The following is a 27,621-nucleotide window of genomic DNA, read 5'->3' as shown; positions in this document are numbered from 1 at the left end:
TCCATCCCTGCTGGTTTTTTAACCCGCCACGGGCCCCTATCAAAATTGGGGCCTGCGGATGATATGAACAAATTGTTTGGGAGGCTTGTTTGAACTGATTGGGGAAAATCCCTTGTGATTTGGTTGTGTGGAATATCAGCAGAAATATAGTTGGAAGTTAATAAGTTTGTGGCAGAACCAACCCCCGAGGCATTGGAGGATGCTAAGAGGGATGCACTGGTGGGAATTGCTCAAAAGTTAAGACTAATGGTGACCACTAAAATGAGGAAAGCTCAGATGCAGCCGATAATAGCCCAGCATTATATAGATAAGGGAACGTTTGATGAGGAGGCGTTAGAATTATTTGCTGAAGGTAAAGGTACATACTGAGGCTGAGGTTCAGTGGAAATTGAAATTGCAATTAAAACAGCTCGAGGCTGATGAAGCAGAAAAGCAGAGGATTCATGAGGCTAGAGAGGCAGACAAACAGAGAGAGTTTGAGAGGGAGATGGCACGGCAAGGAGCTGCAGTGCCAATCTGTAGTAGGGAGCCAGTTGTACCGTTTAATATCAGCCAAGAAATTAAGTTGGTACCTTCATTTGAGGAAACAGAAATCGATAGGTATTTCCTACATTTTGAAAAAGTGGCCATAAGTCGGAACTGGCCAAGAGATCAATGGGCTGTTCTATTCCAAAGTGTGATTAAGGGGAAGGCTCAACGAGTGTATTTGGTGTTGTCTGTTGCAGACGCGAGTAATTATAATGTAGTGAAAGGTGCTATACTTAAAGTTTACGAGTTGGTCCCGGAGGCATACAGGCAAAGGTTCCGAAATTTGAGGAAGCCTTGGGACTACATGTATTTAGAGTTTGCCAGTGAGATGCAGATGTACTTTGATCGCTGGTGTACCTCATGTTACCTACCCTGTAACTGGGTTGCCAAACCAGCAGAAATGGATCACTCAGTTGGAGTCTGGATTACTGGAACTAAGAAAGTTTTATTAAAGAAATAAGCAACACAGTACTCCAATAGTAAGGATATAAATGCAACAGGTTATCAATGAATAAACACACATGTACACAGAACTAGGATAATAGGATCAATCAAGCTCTATTGTCACCTAGGGGTAAATGACCAGTTTCAAAGTGACAGTTCAGTTTAGTTCAGTTCGTAGTAATCGCCGTCGCCGTGGGAGAGAGACAGAGAGAGCGAATGAATATTCAAATCGGATTCCAAACAGACCTTCGATATTCCTCACAGTCAGCTTTCGGGCGAGCCCTTTGTAATGTCTTCTGAGGTCACCGACTGTGACCCCTCCATTTCAGATACAATCGTTCCTCTGCAGTGAACCTGGCACCCAGGCAAGGGTGGACACACACCAGGTTCCCGCCGATCATACTTTTCCACCCTGTGCGTCTATGGCTTGGTCCCGTGACCAGCCCTCCAAAAACTCCCACCGACTTGTGGGAGGCACACTGCTTCCAGGGTCTCGTTACCTCGTGGTGTCGTGTGTGTCCTGCCTTAGCGAACCTGTCCCTTTTTATCCCCCTGCTGGGGTATCGCCTGTCCAAACAGTTCAAACAGTTCAGGGTTCAAAAAGGAGCCAATCTTGACAGCTCTCAGACCGTGTCTCTTTCCGTTAAACTCTCCCGTCTCTTCATTAACATTTCTAAATGCTGCTCCATTGTCTTCCTTATCTCCCTTTCTCCTGAAGACAGGTGGCAGATCAACTGTTGATCCCACTGGTGCCAGCACAGGACAGTTAACATCTTAATCTATGTGTACTCTTTGTAACCCTCTTTCGTCACACTCAAAAGGGGCAAGTGAAGATATTGACAACCTGAAAGAGTTGATATTGATTGAACAGTTTAAAGGTTGCATCCCTGATGGTATAAGGATGTACTTGGATGAGAGAGAAGCAGCGATACTGTCAGAGTCAGCTAGATTAGCAGACGAGTATGCCTTAACTCATAAGGTCAGGTTTGTTCCGAACAGGAGTTCTCAAAAGGGTAATAATGTAATCCACTGGCTAAACCAGAAAGTAAACCAGGGACTAGTGACAAAAGTAAGGAGGAAGGAAAGCAGTCGGGGGGAAAATTTCCCAGTTTCAAGTGTTACTTTTGTGGGAAACCTGGTCATGTGGCATCCAATTGTTTGCTATGAAAAGGGAAAAAGGAAAAGAGAAAGAGAAAACCCCAAATGCCTGCGTTCAGACGGTTAAAACACCGCTGAAGAAGGAGGGGTCTGACCGAGTTCAAGAGGGACTTGAGAGATTTATTTCAAATGGGTTTGTGTCTGTGAAGGAGGGGTCAACCCCAGTTCCAGTGAGAATCTGGAGAGATACTGGAGCTTTTCAGTCACTAATATTAAAGAATGTTTTGGAATTTGGTGCTGAGACAGAGACTGGGGAAGTAAATATTATCAAGGGCATTGGACAGGGAACTGAGGCCGTGCCTTTGCATAAGATAATTTTGGAATGCGACTCTGTATCCAGACCAGTCACAATAGGGGTACGATCTGAACTACTGATAGACAATGTTAATGTCTTACTCGGTAATGACCTTGCAGGTGGAGATGTTTTCCCAGCAGTTCAGCTCACAAGTAAGCCTGCTGCTGCCTGCTGCCTATAGATGCTGATGTGTATCCCGTATGCGCAGTGACCCAAAGCATGTCCAGAAAAGCTGCTGATGCTAATATTGATTTATTCGAGACTTTCCTACCGTTCCTATACCAACAGGACTTAGAAGGTAGCAAGGCAGAGGAGAGTAAGGAGGAAGGAAGAGACTTGTCCTTATCGAGGAAGGAATTTATAGAGGAACAGAATAAAGATCCTGAAATTGTGGCTTTAAAAGAGACAACTGTTTATGAGGATGAAATTCAGAAAGAGACAGCGGGGTATTACCTTAAAGATGGGGTGTTGATGAGGAAGTGGAGACCAGCCACTGTGCCTGCAAGTGAGGATTGGGTATTGTGCATCAGGTGGTGGTTCCAAAGGCTTACAGGGCTGAAATTTTAATCCTGGCCCACAAGATGCCTTTAGGGGGACATTTTGGAGTAAAGAAGACAGTGCACAGAATTATCAGGGAATTTTATTGGCCTAACATGAGGAAAGATACTGCAGAGGGTGTCATACGTGCCAGGAGGTGGGAAAACCTAACCAGGCCATCCCAAAGGCACCACTTCAGCCGATACCTGCTCTTGGTGAACCTTTTTCTAGGGTCATAGTGGATTGTGTAGGCCTATTGCCAAAGACAGCAGGTGGTCATCAGTACTTGTTAACAATTATGTGTGCTGCATTTAGGTTCCCTGAAGCCGTGCCTCTCAGAAGCATCCAGGCCAAGACTGTGGTAAAGGCACTCAGCAGGTTTTTCACACTGGTAGGTTTACCTAAGGAAATTCAATCTGACCAGGGTAGTAACTTTACTTTAAGAACATTCCAACAAATAGTTTCTGAGCTGGGGGGCTAAACAAATTGTGTCATCTAGAGCCTGCACAGAGAGAGCAATTGCAGGAACTAATTAGCAAGCATGAAGACTTATTTCCTGACATTCCAAGATGGTGCACAGGTGCAGTGCATAACATCATTATAAATTCAACCCAGCCCATAAAACAACATCCTTACAGAATGAACTTTGAGAAAAGCAAAGGTGTTGAAAAAGATATTGGCTACATGCTAGCAACCGGTATCATTAGGCAATCTACCTCAGACTGGGCGTTGCCCTGCGTCCTTGTCCCTAAGACGGACAGTAGTATGAGATTCTGTACTGACTACAGGAAAATGAATGCAATAACCAAAACAGATGCTTGTCCAATCCCAAGAGTGGATGACTGTATTGATAAAGTGGGAAAGGCTAAGTACCTCACAAAAATTGATCTGTTAAAAGGATATTGGTGTGTTCCTTTGACCAATAGGGCCAGAGAAATCTCAGTGTTTGTCACACCTTTGGGGCTACATGAATATAATGTTTTACCTTTCGGGATGTAAAAATGCTCCAGGGACATTTCAAAGAATGATCAATTCTGTGATTAGAGGTTTAGAAAGTACAGGGGCTTACATCAATGATTTAGTGGTCTGGAATGACACGTGCGAAGAGCATATTGCAGCAGTAGCAAAACTGTTTGACAGACTTTCCAAGGCCAATCTTACTGTGAACCTCGCTAAAAGTGAGTTTGGCCATGCCACCATTACATATCTGGACTACATGGTAGGCCAGGGCCTACTGGCTCCTGTAGAGGCCAAGGTTCAAGCTATTGCTAAGGTTCCTGTTCCAACCGGCAAGAAAGCTTTGAGAAGGTTTTTGGAAATGGTTGGGTATTATCGTAAGCTTTGTAAGAACTTTGCTGACGTCGCTCTCCCCTGAACAAAACTCTTAGGGAAGAGTGAAAGATTTGTATGGAATGACCTTTGTCAGGAGGGATTTGAACGTCTGAAAACCATCCTGTGCTCAAAGCACCTGATTTTTCTAAACCATTCTCAATAGCAACAGACGCTAGTGACGAAGCTGCTGGGGCAGTACTGTTACAGAATGGTGTGGATGACATTGAGCATCCAGTAGCTTATTTCTCAAAGAAATTTAATGTGCACCAGAAAAATTATTCAACTGTTGAAAAGGAATTGTTAGCACTTATTCTGGCCTTACAACATTTTGAGGTTTATGTTTGTCCTGCTCAGAGACTGTGGTTTACACGGATCATAATCCATTGGTGTTTCTAACTAAGATGAAGGATAAGAATTTAAAAACGCAAACAACAGGAATTCTGCAGATGCTGGAAATTCAAGCAACACACATCAAAGTTGCTGGTGAACGCAGCAGGCCGGGCAGCATCTCTAGGAAGAGGTACAGTCGATGTTTCTGACGAAGGGTCTCAGCCTGAGACGTCGACTGTACCTCTTCCTAGAGATGCTGCCTGGCCTGCTGCGTTCACCAGCGACTTTGATCTGTGTTGCTTTAAGGATAAAAATAGAAGGTTGTTAAATTGGAGTCTGATATTGCAAGAATATGACTTAAAAATCAAACATGTGAAAGGTACTGACAATATTATAGCTGATTGTTTATCCAGATGTTAAGTTGGAAATTGTACACGTTTTGCTCTGTCATCTGATGATTATATGTATTGTTTCAAACTCTGAAATTTCCAGTTAAACCAAAAATTTCACCTTTGCCAAAATTTTTTTTGAAGGAAAGGGGTGTGACAGATCCTGAATTACCCCTATAAACTGTGCTCGACTACCGCTATGAACTGTACTTTTGAAGAGAGAGAGAGTTATTTAATACAAACACCTTGTTTTAAGAGGAAGAGAGACAAAGACTGCTCAGTTGTTTATACTTTCCCAAGGACATGGCCTGCTTGTACATTCTTACACAGACAGCGAAGGGAGGAGCTGTTTGAATGACAGTTGGTACTCAGTACGGTGAGATAAATAGGAGGTCAGATGATAGACCTGAGACACATGATTTTGGACAGTGAATGAGCTTTGTTGTGCCCACAGAAGAAATGGGTTTTTGGAGGATCGATCAGTGGCTCTTGCTGTGTGAAAAAGAAGTGACTGGTGGGGAGCTGTTTGTGTGTACAACCCTCGCCTGGATTGATAGCTCCACCACAGAAGAACGGTCCCCTTTGTTGTGGTCACAGTCAGTGATTTTTAAAGGATCTCGGAGGACAATGGGAAGATCGACGGTGTCAGCTCACCTGAAGACTCAAATCTCTCTCTCTCCATCACTACTTAACTCAATACCACGAACTGAACTGAACTTTACTCATCATCGTAAGATTGTATCTATTTACCCCTAGACTTGAAGAAGCTTGGTTTTCATATATATTCCACACTTTCTTCTATATAATCATTGCTAACCTGTTTGATTTATCTGCATTTATATTATTGTATTGCGTAGTTACTAATAAATATTATTAGTTAATAGCAATACCGGACTCCAAAGTGTTTTCCATCTCTGCTGGTTCTTTAACCCGTCACGGGGTACGTGACAGTAATTATTAAGGATGCCAGTCGTATCGACAGTGGAAGCTACGAAATCAAACTTAAAAATCCCATAGGCTCAGCATCAGGAACAATCAGGTTACAAATTCTAGGTAAGTAGATCGTTTGGGCTCTTATAAATTGAAGACTATCTGTAGACCAATACATTTTTCAGGAGTTCATCACTGATTTTGTTCTACTTCACAGACAAACCTGGACCCCCACTTGGGCCTGTAAACTTCACAAGTGTTACAGCCGAGAAGATCACAATCGCATGGGGTGCTCCAACAGATGACGGTGGTGCACCTGTCACCCACTATATTGTTGAGAAATGTGAGACAAGTCGAGTTGTATGGTCTCTCATTTCAGAAAAGATGGAGCATTCTATTGTTACCGTAAGGAATATCATTAAAGGTAATGAATATGTGTTCCGTATTCGGGGTGTGAACAAATATGGTGTTGGTGAGCCACTGGAATCTGACGCTGTTATCACTAAGGATGCATTTGGTAAGAAAACAAAACAAGTTATTTTTACAGTGACTACTTTTCTTAATATTTGCATAAACGTTAATTACATACCCTTTTTTCAATAGTTACACCCAGGCAACCAAGCATGCCTGAAGTATCCATGGTAACTAAGCAAACAATGACTGTAAACTGGAAGAAGACCCTCTGTTGATGGTGGTAACAAAATCAGTGGCTATATCTTGGAAAGACGTGAAAGAAAGAGTCTACGATGGCTTAAGGTTACCAAAGAACCCATCCGTGAACCCATCTGCAAAAGGTTTTTGGGCTTACAGAGGGAAATGAGTATCAGTACCAAGTATGTGCCATCAATGCACTGCAGCAGAAGAAGGTCCCTACTCTGATTCTTCTTATTTCTATAAAGCTGCTGATCCAATTGGTGTGTAAAATTAATGTGAAGTTTTTCAATATTAAGCAAACAGTAGCTGCGTCTTACCAGTTAATTCATTCAAATACTCTCACTTTTATGTGTAGATCCACTTGGCCAATCAACGAAACTGAAGATCATTGACAGTACTAAATCTTCCATCACACTTGGCTGGGTTAAACCTGTCTACGACGGAGGAAGCGCAATAACAAGCTATATCATTGAAAAGAAGGAAGCTGAAGAGCAACAGTGGGCAGTAATTACTTCCAAGGGTGAAGTCAGAACTACAGAATATGTTGTGTCCCAATTAACACTTGGTGTAAACTACTACTTCCGTGTTAGCGCAGTTAGTACTGCTGGTAAAGGGGAGCCAATTGAAATGGCAGAACCTACTGACATACTGGGTAAATTCACGACATATAAAATGCATTGATTCTATATAACGTCTATATGTAAATATTTTCAGATCTTTATTTATATCTTTATATTCTTCAGAGGAGCCAGAGATTGATCTTGGTGTTGCACTCAGAAATTCCATATCAGCAAAATCAGGAGAAAATGTAGAAATTATGATACCCTTCAAAGGCTGTCCTCATCCAAATGTCACCTGGAGAAAGGGTGAGAAAAATATTAACACTGATGAAAGATACACCATCTATAATACTGAGTCATCTACACTCCTCACTATTCCTGAGGTCACCCGTGAAGATACTGGCAAGTATATTTTGACAATTAAAAATGGTGTTTGAGAAGCCAAATCAACATTTGTAAATGTTAAAGTCCTTGATTCTCCAGGACCTTGTCAGAAGTTACATGTTAAGCACGTGACCAGAGGTACAATCACATTAGTTTGGGAACCAACTCTCATTAATGGTGGTGCTGAAATTGTCAGCTATGTAATTGAAAAGAGAGATGCAACAAAAAGGGCCTGGTCAAGTGTCACAAGCAAATGTTGCAATACGACTTTTAAGATTACCCACTTGTCAGAGAAGAGCTCATTCTTTTTCCGAGTACTTGCAGAGAATGAGACTGAATTTGGTGAGCCTTGTGAGACCTTAGAACCAGTGCAAGCCACTGAAGTACCAGGGCCGGTCAAAGATCTTGTGATGAAAGACTCAACAAAATTGTCTGTCTTGTTACAATGGAACAAACCCGACTACGATGGAGGCAGCATAATTACAGAATATGTAATTGAAAAGAAATTGAATGAGGAAAAAGAATGGTCACATGCTGGAATTTCCAAAGTCTGTACCTTCGAAATTACTAAATTAAAGGAGTTAACAGTAGTTGAGTTCCGAGTCTTTGAGAAAAATGAAAAGGGGTAGTGCTATTACTGCATTTATCACTGTGAAAGATTATGTCATTTCACCTGAAGCTGACTTATCTGAAATACCAGGAGGACAAATTAGTGTAAGAATTGGATATAATGTTCACGTTGATCTGCCGTATAGAGGTAAACCTCGACCAAGTATCAAATGGGAGAAAGAAAATATTCCATGAAAAGAAAGTGAACAAATCTGGTACACAAAACAGAAAACAAAATCACCATGAGACCATAAGACAAAGGAACAGAAGGCGGCCATTCGGCCCATCGAGTCTGCTCCGCCATTTTGTCATGAGCTGATACATTCTCCCATTTAGTCTCACTCCCCCGCCTTCTCACCATAACCTTTGATGCCCTGGCTACTCAGATACCTATCAATCTCTGCCTTAAATATACCCAATGACTTGGCCTCCACTGCTGCCCGTGGCAACAAATTCCATAGATTCACCACACTAACAAAAAAAATTTCTTCGCATTTCTGTTCTGAATGGGCGCCCTTCAATCCTTAAGTCATACCCTCTCGTACTCGACTCCCCCATCATGGGAAACAACCTTGCCACATCCACTCTGTCCATGCCTTTCAACATTCGAAATGTTCCTATGAGGTCTCCCCTCATTCTACTAAACTCCAAGGAATACAGTCCAAGAGCGGACAAACGTTCCTCATATGTTAACCCTCTCATTCCTGGAGTCATTCTAGTGAATCTTCTCTGTACCCTCTCCAACGTCAGCAACGTAAGGAGACCAACACTGCCCACAGCACTCCAAGTGAGGTCTCACCAGCGCCTTATAGAACCTCAACATCACATCCCTGCTCCTATACTCTATTCCTCTAGAAATGAATGCCAACATTGCATTCGCCTTCTTCACCACTGACTCAACCTGGAGGTTAATCTTAAGGGTATCCTGTACGAGGACTCCCAAGTCCCGTTGCATCTCAGAACTTTGAATTTTTTCCCCATTTAAACAATAGTCTGCCCGTTTATTTCTTCTGCCAAAGTGCATAACCATACACTTTCCAACATTGTATCTCATTTGTCACTTTTTTGCCCATTCTTCCAATCTATCCAAGTCTCTCTGCAGACTCTCCGTTTCCTCAGTACTACCGGCCCCTCAACCTATCTTCGTATCGTCAGCAAACTTAGCCAAAAAGCCATGTATTCCATAATCCAAATCGTTGATGTAAAAAGAAGCGGCCCCAACACTGACCCCTGTGGAACACCACTGGCAACTGGCAGCCCAACCAGAATAGGATCCCTTTATTCCCACTCTGTTTCCTGCCAATCAGCCAACGTTCTATCCACATATGTAACTTTCCCGTAATTCCATGGGCTCTTATCTTATTAAGTAGCTGCATGTGTGGCACCTTATCAAAGGCCTTCTGTAAATCCAAATATACAACATCCACTGCATCTCCCTTGTCTAGTCTACTTGTAATTTCCTCAAAAAATTGTAATAGGTTTGTCAGGCAGGATTTTCCTTTAAGGAATCCATGCTGAGTTCTGCCTATCTTGTCATACGCCTCCAGGTACTCTGTAACCTCATCTTTGACAATCGACTCCAACAACTTCCCAACCACCGATGTCAAGCTAACAGGTCGATAATTTCCTTTTTGCTTCCTTACCCCCTTCTTAAATAGCGGAGTGACATTTGCAATCTTCCAGCCCTCCGGAACCATGCCAGAATCTATCGATTTTTGAAAGATCATCGCTAATGCCTCCGCAATCTCCACAGCTACTTCCTTCAGAACATGAGGGTGCATTCCATCTGGTCCAGGAGATTTATCTACCTTTAGACTATTCAGCTTCCTGAGTACTTTCTCTGTCGTAATTGTGATTCTGCACACTTCTCTTCCCTGCTACCCTTGAGTGTCCGGAATACTGCTGATGTCTTCCTCAGTGAAGACTTGATGCAAAATATTCGTTCAGTTCCTCTGCCATCTCCTTATCTCCCATTACAATTTCTCCAGCATCATTTTCTATTGGTTCCATATCTACTCTCACCTGTCTTTTATTCTTTATATACTTGAAAAAGCTTTTAGTATCCTCTTTGATATTATTTGCTAGCTTCTTTTCATAGTTATCTTTTCCCTCTTAATGACCTTCTTAGTTTCCTTTTGTAAGCTTTTAAAAACTTTTCAATCCTCTGTCTTCCCACTAATTTTTGCTTCCTTGTATGTCCTCTCCTTTGCTTTAACTTTGGCTTTGACTTCTCTTGTCAACCACGGTTGCATCCCTTTTCAATGCAAAAATTTCTTCTTTTACGGAATATACCTGTCTGGCACCTTCCTCACTTCTCGCATAAACTCCAGCCACTGCTGCTCTGCCGTCTTTCCCGCCAGTGTCCCTTTCCAGTCAACTTTGGCCAGTTCCTCTCTCATGTCACTGTAATTTCCTTTACTCCACTGAAATACCGACACATCAGATTTCGGCTTCCCTTTTTCAAATTTCACAGTGAACTCAATCATGTTATGATCACTGTCTCCTAAGGGTTCCTTCACCTCAATTACTGTTCATTGCACAGTACCCAATCCAGTACAGCTGATCCCCTAGTGGGCTCAACAAGCTGTTCTAAGAAGCCATCTCGCAGACATTCTACAAATTCTCTCTCTTGAGATTCAGTGCTGACCTGATTTTCCCAATCCACTCGCATGTTAAAATCCCCCACAATTATCATAACACTGCCCTTCTGACAAGCCTTTTCTATTTCCTGTTGTAATTTGTAGTCCACATCACTGCAGCTGTTTGGAGGCCTATAAATAACTGCCATCAGTTTACCCCTCCGATTTCTTAGCTCAACCCATAAAGATTCACATTAAATATCAAGAATGTCAAGAAAGGACATGGTACACCTTGATCCTAGATAATGCAATTTCAGGAAAGTCATACAACTTTACTGTGATTACCCCTGGTCCTCCGTTGAAGCCTAAAGGTCCAATTAGATTTGATGAAATCAGATCTGAAAGTGTCATAATTTCATGGGATGCACTTGATGATAATGATGGAGGAAGTGAGATTACTAGCTACAGCACTGAAAAACGTGAAACCTCACAAACAAATTGGAAAGTGGTTTGTTCTAGTGTGGCCAGGACAAATGTTAAAGTTACCAAACTGGTTAAAGATCTAGAATATCAATTTAGAATTTATGCTGAAAATAAATATGGAGTAAGCCAGCCACTTAATTCAATGGCAGTTATAGCAAAACATCAGTTCAGACTTCCCGGACCACCTGGAAAGCCTGTCACAATGTCACTTGTGATGGTATGACAATTTCATGGGATGCACCATTATATGATGGTAGTTCAGAAGTCACTGGATATCATGTTGAGAAGAAAGAAAGGAACAACATCTTATGGCAAAAAGTCAACAGAAATCCTATTTCTGGCAGAGAATACAGAATTTTAGGACTTACTGAAGGCCTGGAATATCAATTTCCAGTTTATTCTGAAAACAGTGTTGGATTGAGCCTAGCTGGTGAACCAAGCAAATTCACCTTGGCTGTCTCACCTGTTGGTAAGTAACATTTGTCCATTTTTGTATTACTTGTATTGAAACATAATAGGTAACATTATTATTGATTGTCACTCCTTATCCTGACTACTTGTAAAATTTCTTCATCAGATCCACCTGGCAGACCAGATTATATTGACGTGACAAGAAACACTATAACACTTAGGTGAGATCCACCTCCTTGTGATGGAGGTAGTAAAATCATGGCATATAGTGTTGAAAAGTGGCAAGGATGAGGTCGCTGGCTGTGGTGCAACTTTATTGATATCACTGAATGCCAATATACAGTGTCTGGCCTAAGTCCTGGTGATGGTTATGAATTCCATATCATTGCTAGAAATGCTGTCGGCACAGTCAGTCCACCTTCTCAATCATCAGGAAACATTATGACAAGGGATGAGAGCAGTAAGTACTTATAAAAACTGATTAGTTTGTATCTAGTATTGTATGTAGTTGTAATGTCTTTGAAATGTCAACTTGACAATAACTCATCTGTTTCTTTTATAGTACCACCATCAATTGAATTTGGTGCTGAACATTTTGAAGGCATGACAGTAAAATCTGGTGAGAGTATTCGACTCAAGGTGCATGTCAAAGGTCACCCATTACCTCAAGTAACCTGGTATAAGCATGGAAAGGAAATTGAGAAGAGATTAATGGTGGACATTGGGTCTAGTTCTGTCTTTGTTAGAGACAGCAACCGAGATTATCGTGGCATATATTCTGTGGAAGCCAAGAATGCTTCAGGCATCCAGAAAGCTGATATTCATGTCAGAGTTCAAGGTACTTAGAGGAAATTAACAACTTATGTTCCTCTTTAATATTTTAGTGTGTTGAATATTTTTGTTCACTTCCTGGAGCATTAACATTTCTGATTTTGTTTAGACACTCCTGGACCTATTCGATTTACCAACATTACTGGAGAGAAACTTACATTGTGGTGGAATCCACCAGATAATGATGGCTGTGCTGTCGTTAGCAATTATGTAATAGAGAAATGTGAGACATGTTGATTTACGTGGGCATTGGTCACTAGCCTGTTCATACACAGTCACCAAGTTAATTAAGGGGAATGAGTACCAATTCCAAATTTCAGCCGTCAACAAATTTGGCGTTGGCAGACCACTCGATTCAGAGCCAGTTATTGCACAGATACAATATAGTATGTGTGTTTCAGAATTTGTAATTGACACTCTATTGGCAATCAATTGGAAGTACTTAATTATTAGTCCTTATCTGTCAAACCAGTTCTAATTAGTTAACTTTTCTTTTGTTTCACAGCTGTGCCTGATGCACCCGGTATACCAGAACCAACTCATGTTTCAGGAGAAACTATTACTCTTACTTGGTCAAGACCAAAATCAGATGGAGGGAATGAAATTCTGCATTACGTCCTTGAACGGCATGAGAAGAAGAGTCTGTGCTGGGTTAAAGTATCCAGCAAAAGACCAATCACTGAAAACTAAATTAAAGTGGCTAACCTCACAGAAGGAGATTAATATGAATTCTGTGTCATGGCTGAAAATAATGCTGGGGTGGGCCCTTCAAGTGCTATTTCTAGACTTATTAAATGTAGGGAGCCAGTAAATCCACCAGGTGCAACTACCATTGTTAAGAGTCACAGATACATTACAGTCACGTTCTGTAAGTTTGGAATGGGCTCGGCTTGTCTTTGCCGGAGGCATGGAAATTATTGGCTACATAATTGAAATGTGCAAGGCCAGTCTTGGAGATTGGCACAAGATTAACATAGAAGCGTCTGTCAATACCAATTACACAATCACTGAATTGGAATCTGGTGAAAAGTACAAGTTCCGTGTCTCTGCGGTTAATGGTGCAGGAAAAGGAGAAAGTTGTGAAATTTCTGCTCCAGTACTAGCTATAGACAGGTTAACATCACCAGAAATTGAGACGGATGCCAGTTTCAAACAAATTCATATTGTTCGAGCTGGCAGAGCAATTTAGCTATGTGTTGCCTTCCGAGGTAGGCCAGTTCCTGTTGCCACTTGGTAAAAAGCAGATTCATCCATTGGTGTACATGTTCATATTAACACCACAGACACAAACAGCACCTTAACAATAGAGAACTGCAATAGGTATGATGCTGGAAAGTATACTCTTACCGTGGAAAACAGCAATGGTAGCAAGTCTATGACTTTCACTGTTAAAGTACAAGACACTCCAGGTCCACAAGGACCAATTACATTCAAAGATGTCTCTCAAGGTGGGATGTGGGATGTGGGATGTGGGATGCTCCTATTCACGATGGAGGTTCGGGTATCCATCATTATGTATACCTTTTCAATATTACGGTTAATTTACTATACATAGATATGGGGCATTTCAACCTTGTTTCTGTTTCCATAATATCAGAATGTATTTTGTATTCATCTATGCAAGTAATTAATAAAAATATTGAAAAAGTATTTGCTGTTAAGAGAGGTTGTGAGCACTACGAAGATGGTATTTGCTGTAAGGAGAGGGCATTTGCTGTTAGTAGTGGGTATAAGCTGTAAGGAGAGAGTATTTGCTGCCAGAAGTGGGTATAAGGTGTAAGGAGAGGGTATTTGCTCTAATAAGAAGGTATTTGCTGTAAGGTGACGGTACTTGCTGCCAGAAGTGGGTATTTGCTGTAATGAGAGGGTGTCTGCTGTAAGGAATGGGTATTTGCTGCCAGAAGGGATTTGCTGTAAGGAGAGGGTATGAGCTTCAAGGAGAGAGTATTTGCTGTAAGGAGAGGGTATTTGCTGCTAGAAGTGGGTAGAAGCTGTAAGTAGAGGGCATTTGCTGTAAGGAGAGGGTATTTGCTGTTAAGAAAGGGTATGAGCTCCAAGGAGAGCGTATTTGCTGTAAGGAGAGGGTATTTGCTGTTAAGAGAGGGTATGAGCTCTAAGAAGAGGGTATTTGCTGCAAGGAGATAGTATTTGCTGCCAAAAGTGGGTACTTACTGTAAGGAGAGGGTCTTTGCTGCAAGGCGAGGGTATGAACTCTAAGGATATAGTATGAACTCTAAGGGGAGGGTACTTGCTGCTAGAAGTGGGTATTTACTGTAAGGAGTGGGTATTTGCTGTAAGGAGAAGTTATTTGCTGGTACAAGAGGGTATTTGATGTAAGGAGTGGATATTTGCTGTAATGAGAGGGTATTTGCTGTAAGGAGAAGTTATTTGCTGTTACAAGAGGGTATTTGCTGTAAGGAGAGGGTATTTGCTGTCAGAAGAAGGTACTTGCTGTAAGGAGGATTTATTTGCCGTTACAAGAGGGTATTTGCTGTAAGGAGAGGGTATTCGATGTAAGGAGTGGGTATTTGATGTAAGGAGTTGGTATTTGCTGTTAAGCGAGGGAATGAACTCTAAGGGGAGGGTATTTGCTGTTAAGAGAGTGAAGTTCTAAGAAGAGGGTATTTGCTGTAAGGAGAGGGAATTTGCTGCCAGAAGTGGGTATAATCTGTAATGAGAGGGTATTTGCTCTAATGAGAGGGTATTTACTGTAAGGAATGTGTATTTGCTGTAAGGAGAGAGTATTTGCTGTAATGAGAGGGTATTTGCTGTAAGGAGATGGTATTTGCTGTAAGGAGAAGGTATTTGCTGTTAAGGAGAGGGCATTTGCTGCGAGAAGTGTGTATAAGCTGTAATAAGAGGGTATTTGCTGTAAGGAGAGTGTATTTGCTGTAAGGAGAGGGTATTTGCTGTAAGAAGAGTGAATTTGCAGCCAGAAAGTGTGTGCTATGAGGAGTGGGTATTTGCTGTAAGGAGAAGTTATTGTCAAGGGTGAATACAGTAGGTTTCAGTTATTGTCGAGGGTGAATACAGTGGGTTCAGTTATTGCTGAGGGTGATTACAGTAGGCTTTAGTTATTGCTGAGGGTGAATACAGTAGGCTTTAGTTATTGCCGAGGGTGATTACAGTAGGGTTCAGTTATTGCTGAGGGTGAATACAGTAGGCTTTAGTTATTGTCGAGGGTGAATCTGGTAGTGCTGTGTTCTCACCCACCCCCCTCACTTTACATTGGCGGTACAGCTGTAGAAACTGAAAATAGTTTCGTACTCCTGGGAAATGCACATCTTTCATAAAATTTAATGCCTCCTACACAATCAGGAAAGCTTAGCAATGCCTCTAATTTCTGAGGATGCAGTAAAGAGCTGGACTGTGCACATCAATAAACATATCATTGTACAGATGTGCAGTAGACAGCATCCTGACAAGCTTAATGTGGAAACTGCAGTGTGGCGGACAGAAAAACTCTACAACGGGGAGTCAACACTACCCAATGCATCACCAGCACCAGCCGACCCACTATCAAGGACCTATATACTGCATACTATATACTATATACCATGTTGACTGCACTGTGGTGGACAGGATTACTCTACAACAGGGAGTCAAAGCTGCCCAATACATCACTGGCACCAGCCTACCCACTAACAAGGGTAGGGTTTGAGGTCAGCTATTGTCGTATGTAACAAGGAGGTACACACAGAAATTGCTGGGAAAGGGCCAGTAGCCTCATGAAGGATCTCAACCACCCTGCTCAGGCACTGTTTGTCACACTCCCAACAGGGAGGAGGCTATGTAGTATCCACGCCAGGACCACAGACTCAAAAACAGTTACTTTCCCCAAGCAGTAAGACTGATCAACACCTCCACCCACAACTCACTTTTCCACACCCCCAAACACTGTTTCCTGTCATACAGACACTCCTGTGCCTAGCATCACTTTAGGGATATATGATCAATCAATAAGCTATCCTATGTATTTACATTTACTGTGCTCTTTAAAATTATTTTGTGCTCTTTGTGATTTTTGTGCTGAATTGAATCTGGAGTATAATTATTTTACACTTTACACTTGTGTACAGGAAATGCCATTGCACAATCTTGACTCTAGAATCTGGCCACTCCTGTCATTCATGTTTTTTTTGTTATTTCCTTTTGTATTTAGACAGCATCCAAAAAAAAATCTGAAAACCGCACAATTTTATTGAGGTGTTGTTTACCATCCACGAGGTAACTGTCTGCAGTGGTGCACTGGAACCAGCTGTACAGTTAGAATTCATAGGCTGCTTTGAGGTCAGCTATTGTCGTATGAATGTTACAGATTCCTGTGTCAACACCTACAAAGGACACCATCAATGTAAACTTGGAGTAGCTGTTCACCTCTGTGTAGTGGTGCATGACAGGCAATGGGGGCAGACCACCTGTTGTAAACATGACCAACTTTCCCATTGGCTCATTGGGAGATTTCATTACAAATACAGAGACAGGAATTTAAAACACTCTTTCACCTTACTCTCCTGCAGCAATGCCCCTGGCTGGAGAGCATAATTACAGTAGGATGTTTACATCCCTTTATGCAAACAGACAATGGAGTTTATAATGGCATAAAAGAATTGCATGCAGATGTAGGATTCTTAATATATTATAGATTTTGGTGCCTTGCTTCTACATGATAAGCATTCTTCTTTATGAATAGATACTCCCCAAAGCTGACCCCCACCTAAAATTGATGAGCTCCCTCTCCCCCACCCCATCACACTCACAGCTGCTGTGACGGCCTCAGCAGGCAAGCTATTATATGGTGAGAGAAATCACAGTTAAACCTCTCCTCATAAGCCACACACACACTCCCAAAACACAGATATAAGAGAGGCAATAGTGGAGAGCAGACTGCTGGAAAGTGACACTGGAGAGGTAGCAATGCAGAACAAAGAAATGGCGGGTGAACTGATAAGTGTTTTGTGTCAGTCTTCACTGTGGAAGACACCAGCAGTATGCCAGAAATGCAAGAGTGTCAGGGGGAAGATGATACGTTGTTGCTGTTACTAAGGAGAAGATGGGGAAGCTGAAAAGCTAAGTTACCTGGACCAGATGGACGACACCCCAGGGTTCTGAAAGAGGTGGCTGAGAGATTGTGGAGGCATTAGTAATGATCTTTCAAGAATCATTACATTCTGGCATGGTTCTTGAGGACTGGAAAATTACAAATGCACTCCACTCTAAGAACGGAGGGAGACAGAAGAAAGGAAACTATCGGGCAGTTAGCCTGACTGAGTGGTTAGAAACATGTTGGAGGATGTGGTTTTGGGATACTTGGAGGCTCATGATAAAACAGACCAAAGTCAGCATGGTTTTCTAAAGGGGAAATCTTGCCTGACAAATCTGTTGAAATAACAGGCAGGATAGACAAAGGAGAGTCAGTGAATGCTGTGGACTTGGATTTTCAGAAGACCTTTGACTCATGGGGCTGCCTAACAAGAGTCACTTGGAGGCACATGATAAGTTTACAGGAAAATACCAGCATAAATAGAAGCAACACACATCAAAGTTGCTGGTGAACGCAGCAGGCCGGGCAGCATCTCTAGGAAGAGGTACAGTCGACGTTTCGGGCTGAGACCCTTAGTCCTGACGAAGGGTCTCGGCCCAAAACATTGACTGTACCTCTTCCTAGAGATGCTGCCCAGCCTGCTGCGTTCACCAGCAACTTTGATGTGTGTTGCTTGAATTTAAAGCATCTGCAGAGTTCCTCATGTTTACGAGCATAAATAGAAGATTGGCTGACTGGCAGGAGGCAAAGTGTGGGAATAATGGGGAGCTTTTCTGGTTGGCTGCTGGTGACTAGTGGTGTGGAATGGGGGTTAGTGTTGGGGCCGCTTCTTTTCATGTTGTATGTCAATAATTTGGATGAAGGAATTGATGGCTTTGTAGCCACGTTTGTGTACAATACTAAAGTAGGTGGAGGAAGCAGGAAGTCTGCAGAAGGACTTGACAGATTGGGGATGGACAAAGAAGTATCAGATGGAATATAGTGTTGGAAAGTGCATGGTCATGCACTTTGGTGGGAGGAATAAAGGTGTGGACTATTTTCAGAGGTAGAGGGGGATCAGGGAGGTTCAGTTGCAGGTAAGGAAAGCAAATACAATGTTAGCATTCATTTCAAGAGGACTAGAATACAAAAACAAGGTTATGATGCTGAGGCTTTATATGGCATTGGTCAGACCGCTCTTGGAGTATTGTGAGCAGTTTTGGGCCCTTATCTAAGAAAAGATGTGCTGGCACTGGAAAGGGTCCACAGAGGGTTCACAAGAATGATCCAAGGAAAGATAAGGTTAACATATGGGGAGTGTTTAATCTCTCTGGGCCTATACTCATTGGAGTTTCGAAGAATGGTGGGGGGTGGCCTCATTGCAACCTATTGCATATTGAAAGGTCTGGATAAAATAGATGTGGTGAGGATGTTTCCTGTAGTGGGGGCGGGGGGGGGGTCTAGAACCAGAGGGCACAGCCTCAGAATTGAGGGACGTCCAGTTTGAACAGAGATGAGGAAAACTTTCTTTAGTCAGTGGATGGTGAATCTGTTGAACTCATTGCTACAGACATCTGCATAGGCCAAGTCATAGGGCATATTTAAGGTGGAGGTTGATAGGTTCAAGACATCAAAAGTTACGGGGAGAAGGCAGGAGAATGGAATTGAGGGGGATAATGAATCAGCCCTGATGAAATGGCAGAGTAGACTCGATAGGATAAATGATTTAATTCTGCTCTTACGGTCTCTCTCTTACACACACACACACTCACACTCACACTCACTCTCTTCCTGATGGATCTCCCTGATTGGCTCAAGACCCCTGTGTGACTTTCTCCTCTCGAACCTGAGATTGGTAATGAAATCCCCAGTGCAGAGTCAGCACAGTGAGAGAGACTGGGCAATGGCAGCAATTTTCTTGGGTCAACCTTAAGTAGAAATGCAGCAGCAGCTGTCAGAGAGCCATTACCAAGCACCCCCCACCCCCAACCTCAGCCCTCTCCTGCTAAGGCTTAACATGATTGGAATTTGTTTACACCCTGTGCTGAAACTTTGTCCATGTTTGTAAATCTTCTTCAAGCCCCACCTTTGAATTGTTTCCCTTTTAGTATCTCACCCCATAAGCTCTATCCCTGAACCTAATCAAATCCCACCTAGAACTCTCTATATCCTAAACCTTTATTAACCCTTTGGTAGATTAAACCCTCTCCATTAACCCTTCTATCCCCAAACCTCCCATCAAAAACTCACACCCTACAATTCCCCATACCCCTAACCCCTCTAGCAAATATCCCACTTCTCCCATCCCTTCTTCCATGAATCACCCCCCCAACTGCTATCTGTACTTTTTCCTTTGAAACCCCACAACTCAATAGCACCCTACAGCCCCAAACCCAGTCTATACTGACTATTCCCTCAAAATGGCATCCACATTTCCCCCAGGATCACATGAGGACACATGGTATCCATGTGGCCAGTTTGCCTCATTCAGGGATTCGGGCCTGAACCCACATAAAACCAGGTGTACATCATGTGAAAGGGGAGGTCTCCAATGCCTGGTATGGGGTGTATTTAAGTCTCTAAATTCACTGCATCCAGTGTCGATGTTCTGATTGCTGTCAGGTTAAGACTTTCATTGACAAATATCGTTTGGGTTGTAGGGTCCCAGACCTGGGTTCCAGCCACAGTTCCTGCTTTTCCACCATTATTCCGCTTTGGGTTTTGATCCTGGAAGCTTGGACTGGATTCTGCAACAGGAAAAAAATGAAGAGGGACTGAAGAAAGATGAAGAATGTTCCCCATGGAAAGCTATCCCGGTTTGGTAGTTTGGAGTGCGGATGAAGGTATACCTTCAAATCTAAACAATGGAGCATGCAACAGGTGTGTCAGTGGTGAACGTGAGCATGGAGAAGTCAGTGCCTGGGCTGGGGATGGAAGTTAGTTGGACAAACATTACTGGGTGAAGGTTCGGTGGGAGAGCAGTCTGAGTGGGAAGTTATTCAAAGGTCAGAGAGTGAAGGGTCAGAGGGAGAGTGGTTAGTTGGTGAGGGGGTCAATGGGAGGGAGGCCAGAGGGTGAAGGGACAGTGGGAGAGTGGTTAGTTGGTGAGGAGGTCAGAGGGTGAAGGTTTAGTGGGAGACAGATCAGAGGGTGAGGGTCACTAGGTGAGGGTCTGGTCTTAATCCAGATAGTATTCCTACTCTCATACTGGTACTTGTGTGGATTCTTCACCCTCAGAGAGTGCTCTTACTGCCACCTTTCCCCAGGATATCTTAGTCATCCCATCCCACACCCCTCAGCTTCACATCCAATATTTCAAAGTTTCATGAGAATCTATCTGAGCAAATGTGTCCTACCCCAAATCACATGTGTAGTTAAACCTACCTCACACTCATTTTATTAGGCACACCTATACACCTGCCTCAGTTCAACCTACCTCAGACTCATTTTATCAGGCACACCTGTACACCTGCCTCAGTTAACCCTACCTCACACTCATTTTATTGGCACACCTGTACACCTGCCTCAGTTAAACCTACCTCACACTCATTTTATTAGGGACACCTCTATACTTGCCTCAGTTAAACCTACCTCACACTTATTTTATTCAGCACACCTGTACACCTGCCTCAGTTAAACCTACAGTTGAAGCCAGAAGTTTACATACACCTTAGCCAAATACATTTAAACTCAGTTTTTCACAATTCCTGACATTTAATCCTAGAAAACATTCCCTGCCTTAGGTCAGTTAGGATCACTACTTTATTTTAAGAATGTGAAATGTCAGAATAATAGTAGAGAGAATGATTTATTTCAGCTTTTATTTCTTTCATCACCTTCCCAGTGGGTCAGAAGTTTACATACACACTTTTGTTAGTATTTGGTAGCATTGCCTTTAAATTGTTTAACTTGGGTCAAACATTTTGGGTAGCCTTCCACAAGCTTCTCACAGTAAGTTGCTGGAATTTTGTTCCATTCCTCCAGACAGAACTGGTGAAACTGAGTCAGGTTTGTAGGCCTCCTTGCTCACACATTCTTTTTCAATTCTGCCCACTGGGAAAGTGATGAAAAAAATAAAAGCTGAAATAAATTATTCTCTCTACTATTATTCTGACATTTCACATTCTTAAAATAAAGTACTGATCCTAATTGACCTAAGACAGGGAATGTTTTCTAGGATTAAATATCAGGAATTGTGAAAAACTGAGTTAAATGTATTTGGCTAAGGTGTATGTAAACTTCTGACTTCTGCTGTACCTCACACTCATTTTATTAGGCACACCTTTACACCTGCCTCAGTTAAACCTACCTGACACCTGCCTTAGTTAAACCTACCTCACACCCATTTTATTAGGCACACCAGTACACCTGCCTCAGTTAAACCTACCTCACCTGCCTCACACGGGCCTCAATTAAACCTACCTCACCTGCCTCAGTTAAACCTACCTCACACTTATTTTATTAGGCACACCTGCTCGTTAAGGTAAATATCTAATCGGCTAATCATGTGGCAACAACTCAATGCATACAAAATGCAGACATGGTCACATGGTTCAGTTATTGTTCAGACCAAACATCAGAATGGGGAGGAAATGTGATCTAAGTGACCTTGACTGTGGAACAAGTTGGTGCCAGATGGGGTGGTTTGAATATCTCAGAAACTGCTGATCTCCTGGATTTTCATCACAACAGTCTTTAGAGTTTACGGAGAATGGTGTGGAAAAACAAAAAAATATCCAGTGGGTGTAAACACCTTCCAACCGCAGCCAATAAAAACATACTTTGCTGTTACATCCTTGATTTGTCCTCTCAGGAGCCCCAGGTATTGGTTAATCTGCACCTGGTGGGAAAGAGAAAAATTCAGTATGAAGGCAGTTGATTGACGGGTTCCTGACACACAGTGAGGACTCTGTCCACTCCATAATCCTTTCAGTGGAAGGTGGCACATGGAGCAGTGACCACGGTGGTCCCTGACGCCCACTTATTGTTCTGGAGTGGGGAACAAGGCTGGGTCTGGTAGAACGTGTCCTGACACTTGGGTTGGGTGGGGGCTGCTGTAATGAGGCAGACGTCTGCTGGGATTTACTGAGCATCAGTCCTCTAATGGAATGGCAAGTGAACCAGCATCAGCGTACACTCCAGAACTACATCACCAGCAAAAACAAATTGAGCTGTTGGAGGAACTCAGTAGATCAGGCAACATCTGTGGAGGGAAATGGACAGTCAGCATTTGCAAACACGTCTTCTCCCCAAGATACTGCCTGACCTGCTGTATACTTCCAGCAGCTTTTTTTTTGCTCCAGCTTCCAGCATTTACGGTTTCCTGTATCCTCCCCCAGCACTGAGTCTCTCTCTAATGGTTACTACAAAGAACAGACCACATTGCGGACCTGCCCAACACCAGCCTCCTGAAATACTCTATTCCATCCTCTGTGTGGGGAGGAGGTTACTAGGAGAGGAATGGAACAGATTTAAGGATGTGCTCAAAGCTTCCTGGAAGGAACACAGATTTCCGGTGAACCTCTGGTCTGTGGAGAAGAAGTCTGCGATCATACTGAGAACCTCTTTAGGAGCACGCCGATGTGCTGTGTGAGTGAAGTTTGTAACTGGTTTGTTATTGTTGTATGTTTAGGATAGCACGGTAGTACAGCGGTTAGCAGAGCCAGCAAACCAGGTTCAAATCTGCTGCTGTCTGTAGATTTGCACACTCTCCCCATGACCACCTTATGTACCCTGGGCACTCCAGTTCCCTCCCACATTGCATAAAAGTACAGGTTCGTAGGTTAATTGGCTACTTGAGTGTAATTGGGTGGCGTTGGTTTGTTGAATCTGAAAGGCCTGTTACCATGCAGTTAAAAGTAACTGTGTAACATCCAGACAGCAATGGAAGATGGAACTTATTGAATCCTACTGAATACAGAAGGCCTAGATAGAGTGGACTTGGAGAGGATGTATCTAATAGTGGGAGAGCCTAGGACCAGAGGGCAAAGCCTCAGGATACAATGACGGCCTTTAAGAACAGAGATGAGGAATTTCTTTAGCCATATGGTGGCAAATCTGTGGAATTCATTGTCATTGGGAGATGAAGTCATTGGGTATATTTAAAGTGGAGGTTAATAGATTCTTGATTAGAAAGGGCATCAAAGGTTATGGAGGGAAGGCAGGATGGGGTTGAGAGGCATAATAAATCAGCCATGATGGGATGGTGAAGCAAACTCAATGAGGTTGAATGGCCTAATTCTTCTTTTATGTCATATGGCCATTTCTCAGAAGCCACTGATGACCTGGGAATTTCCATAAACTGCCAAATGGATGGTGGGGGTTTGGCGGGGTGCAGGGTTTCTGGGTGCACTCCACAGCCTCACATCAGCCAGCAGGAGGCACTGAAGAGCCGTGGGAGGATGTTGTTCACAGGAAGAGGCAACGCAGAGGCCCACACCCAAGAGAGTTGGGAGGCAACTGGGTGGAAATTGCAGAAAGGCAAGGGCTAAGATAAGCTGCAACCCTCATTGAGGACCTCCACCATCTCAGGCCATGCTCTTTTCTCACTGCAGCCATCAGGAAGAAGTTACAGGAGTCTCAGGACCCACATCACCAGGTGCACAGTTATTATCAGGCTCGGACCAGTGGAGATAACATCACTCAACTTCCCTCGCTTTATCACTGAACTGTTCCCACACCTATGGGTTCACTTTCAAGGACTCTACACCTCATTTCCTCATAGTTATTGCTTCCCTTTTTCTCCTTTTTTCTCTTTGGACAGTTTGTTGACTTTTGCATGCTGGTTGTTTGCCCGCCCTGTTGGGTGTGATCTTTCATTGATTCTATTGTGTTTCTTATATTTAACATGCCTAACCACAAGAAAACAAATCTTGGGTCTGTATATGGTGATATAGAGTATATGTACTTTGATAAAAAATTTACTTTGTGCTTTGTATGTCCAGGCAAAATCAATTTACAGATAGTGTGCAGACAGCCAAGGCAAGAAAGGCCTTTAAACATAGACAAAAACAACAGGAATTCTGCAGATGCTGGAAATTCAAGCAACACACATCAAAGTTGCTGGTGAATGCAGCAGGCCTGCGTTCACCAGCAACTTTGATGTGTGTTCCTTTAAACATAGTTTGCCTTTGTACTGCAGGGGGCCAGATTTACTCGATGTAGCAAGACAAAATAAGGATGTAAACAAAGGATTAGGGAGCGCGAAGCGCAAAATCAAATATCGCTTTGATGATTGTACGCTCTAGTATCAATAGTTTGGCAACAATAAAGTAAAGTAAAGGGGGTCAGTTACTTTACCAATTCTGTTTCTAACTGGCCTTGAATGTGTAGACTCTGTTGTCTATTAATACCTGTATTATTGTAGTTTGATTGGTGATTGATCATGCAAATAAATAATTTGAATACACACAAGGTTATCTATCAGTCAATATTTGTATCCGCTAAACAATTCTATATAAAAATGACATTTCTTTGTTCAGACTTCAAAACAGTGTGGTGACAGGTGCTGAGCTTGTCTCTTTGTGCACAAGTAACTAAAGAAAGAATGTGGATTATCTGAGTCCAATTTATCAGTGACAACATCTAGGGCAGGGAGCAGATTTGACTGTTAAAAGACAGGTAAAAGACTAACCTTATGCTTCCTGTAAACCAGGGGAACGATGAAGGCACCAACTACAACTGGAAGAATAAGACAGAGAGAAAGAGAAATCAGGGCACAGAGATCATTAACCAGGCAACACAAAAATAGGTGATATTGTTGATAGTGAAGAAGGTTATCAAAAATAAAAGGGGCATCTTGATCAGCTGGTTAAGCGGACCAAGGCATGGCAAATGGAGTTTAATCCAAGTAAGGAAGTGATCTAAAATAAATCAGGGTGGGGTAGGACCCTGGGGAGTGTTGCAGAACAAATACACATTTCCCTGAAAGTGTTGACACAGGTAGACAGGGTGAAGTGTTGACACAGGTAGACAGGGTGAAGAGGGCAGCTTTTGGCACACTGACATTCATCAATTAGGGCACTGGGCACTAAGTATAGAAGTTGTGAGTTCCTGTGCAGTTGTACAAGACATTGGTGAGGCCACACTTGTGTCAGTTTTGGTCACTCTGCTATAGGAAAGATGTTATTAAACTGGAAAATGTGTGGGAAAAGATTTACAGGGATGTTGCCAGGACTTGAAGGACTAAGGTATAGAGAAAGGTTGGACAAACTAGGTCTTTTTTCCCTTAGAGCAGAGGAAAATGAGGGGTGGTCTTACAGAGATGTGTAAAATCATGAGGGGCACAGATAGGATGAATGCACTCCCAGGTTTGGAGGTCAAGATATAGAGGGCATAGAGGGGAAAATTTAATAAGAACCTGAGGGTCAAATTCTTTTACACAGATTGTGGTGAGTATATGGAAAGAGCTGCTAGAGGAAGTGGTTGAATTGGGTGCAATAACTTCAGAGTGATATGGGCCAAATGCAGGCAAATGGGACTATGTTAGATATAGGGCTCTTCGTTGGCATGCACCAGATGGGATGGAGGGCCTACTACCATAATCTGTTATTCCATGACTAGACAGGGTACACCAGGCCAGCACAGGCTGGAGTGAGTTGGACATCCATGCATGACCCACGCCTATCGAAGGTCCATGCTTCTTAGCCAATGGATGCAGGGAGGTGTGTCACTGGGCTGTCACTCCAGTGCACAGAGGGCTCACCTCCGACCTTCCTGCCCCATGGCACTTGACCAAGGGCTGGTGAGCTGACAGGACCCCCTGATCACTGATCACTGGGGCAAGTAACAACAGGCAATCTTGTGATGACTGGCAACCACCAGGAGCCAATGGGATGGCACCCCACCCCTTTCACTTCTGTCGCCCTGGCAACATGACCCTGCTTTGCTCCCAAAGCCCTCAATGAACAACTCAGAGGCAGGGAACTGGCAGAACCTCTGGGATCTGATTGGAGATGACATCGTATGACACCTGGAGCTCCAGTGTGAGTCACACATACTCAATGGCTTCCAGAGACATGAGAGCCGCTCCAGAGTGATCCTGGGAATGTTGAGTCTCCACAATAGGAGTGATAGCTTCTCCTTACCCAGAATGGTGAGAGTGAGTCCATTGAATAGTGCCCCAATGTACGTCAGCAACCAGAGTAGGACTCCGAACTGGAAGAGAGGGAGAGGGAGACAGCTCAGAGATACTTTTCACTGCACCTCTTCATATATCCATAAACAAAGGCAGATCACTGGCTCTCTGACAGACACCCAGAGAACTCCAGTTGCCCTCCGTTCCCAAGAATAACATACACCCAACTCCCTCATGAAAATGGCCAGTTTCCATCAGGTAGCAAGCTCCAGACTAGACACCACCTGCTGCTTTGTCTGCCTAGTCTTCAGTTTCTCTTCATCCACCACCCTCAGCCAACTTTGGTTCTGACTATCTTTATTCAGCATCACCTCTGCTTCACCTGGTTCCTTAATTCACCTCACTAAGTGGGACGTTTGTGGATTATAGAGTAGTGGTGGTGTCAGATATGATGTTCTCCTAAGCGGTTGTCTAGTCCCTTAATGGAGAATGCATATGCATGATGTGGAGAGACTGATACGTGGGCAGCACCACAGAGTCCTTGGCAGTTACATAGAAAGTGACTGGAACCCTTCACTGTAGCAGCCTTCCTCTGCCTTCACTGCTGCTGTGATGTGTCATCATCTTCTGCCGGCTCCACCACTGAGGTCTTGGTTAGAATGCTCTTTGTCTGGAACCTCTCCCTTGACCTTACCACATGGGTAACCCTACCAGAGGCTAAACTCCAGGTGACATCGCTTTCGGGGTCACAGGAACTCATAGGCCTCTACCCATGACAAGGTGACAATCCTCGAAGAAGAGGAATTAGGAGTGATGACACAGCAGAGATTAACAGAGGTTCTGCTTCAATGTACCGGGTCCTGGAGTACAGTGTGCAGTTCTGGTCTCCTTACTTGGAGGAAAGGTATGAAGGTTTTGGATGCTGTGCAGATGATGCTTATTAGTTTGATTCTGGAGTTGAAGGGATTAGCCTAAGAGGAGATATTGAATCACCTAAGTCGACACTCATTCAGAAGAATGAGGGAATCTAATAGAAACATATAAAATTATGAAAGGGATAGATATTTC

The 27,621-nt window shown here is 43.0% G+C and overlaps 1 protein-coding gene and 1 pseudogene across 5 annotated transcripts in view; one reads left to right on the top strand and one right to left on the bottom strand.

Annotated features, from left to right (window-relative positions):
* Positions 1–261: 261 nt before the first annotated feature.
* On the top strand, positions 262–13,144 carry LOC140203688 (immunoglobulin superfamily member 22-like; annotated as a pseudogene).
* LOC140204512 (uncharacterized) overlaps positions 7,269–27,621 on the bottom strand; it is a 167,168-nt gene continuing 146,815 nt past the window's right edge. For 4 of the 5 annotated variants that reach the window (XM_072271218.1, XM_072271216.1, XM_072271220.1 and 1 more), the window contains exons 8-11: positions 26,564–26,633; positions 25,111–25,157; positions 22,259–22,317; positions 19,782–20,224 (exon numbers count right to left, since the gene is read on the bottom strand). In XM_072271218.1, the coding sequence (XP_072127319.1) occupies positions 20,182–20,224; positions 22,259–22,317; positions 25,111–25,157; positions 26,564–26,633 (219 nt within the window). In that variant the 3' untranslated portion in view covers positions 19,782–20,181. Of the gene's footprint in view, positions 7,453–19,781; positions 20,225–22,258; positions 22,318–25,110; positions 25,158–26,563; positions 26,634–27,621 lie in introns of those variants that run through there. The other variant, XM_072271217.1, reaches the window with a different exon arrangement.

This window comes from Mobula birostris, chromosome 10 (genome assembly GCF_030028105.1).
Source record: "Mobula birostris isolate sMobBir1 chromosome 10, sMobBir1.hap1, whole genome shotgun sequence".
NCBI lineage: Eukaryota > Metazoa > Chordata > Chondrichthyes > Myliobatiformes > Myliobatidae > Mobula > Mobula birostris.
This window is presented reverse-complemented; position numbering and strand designations above follow the sequence as displayed.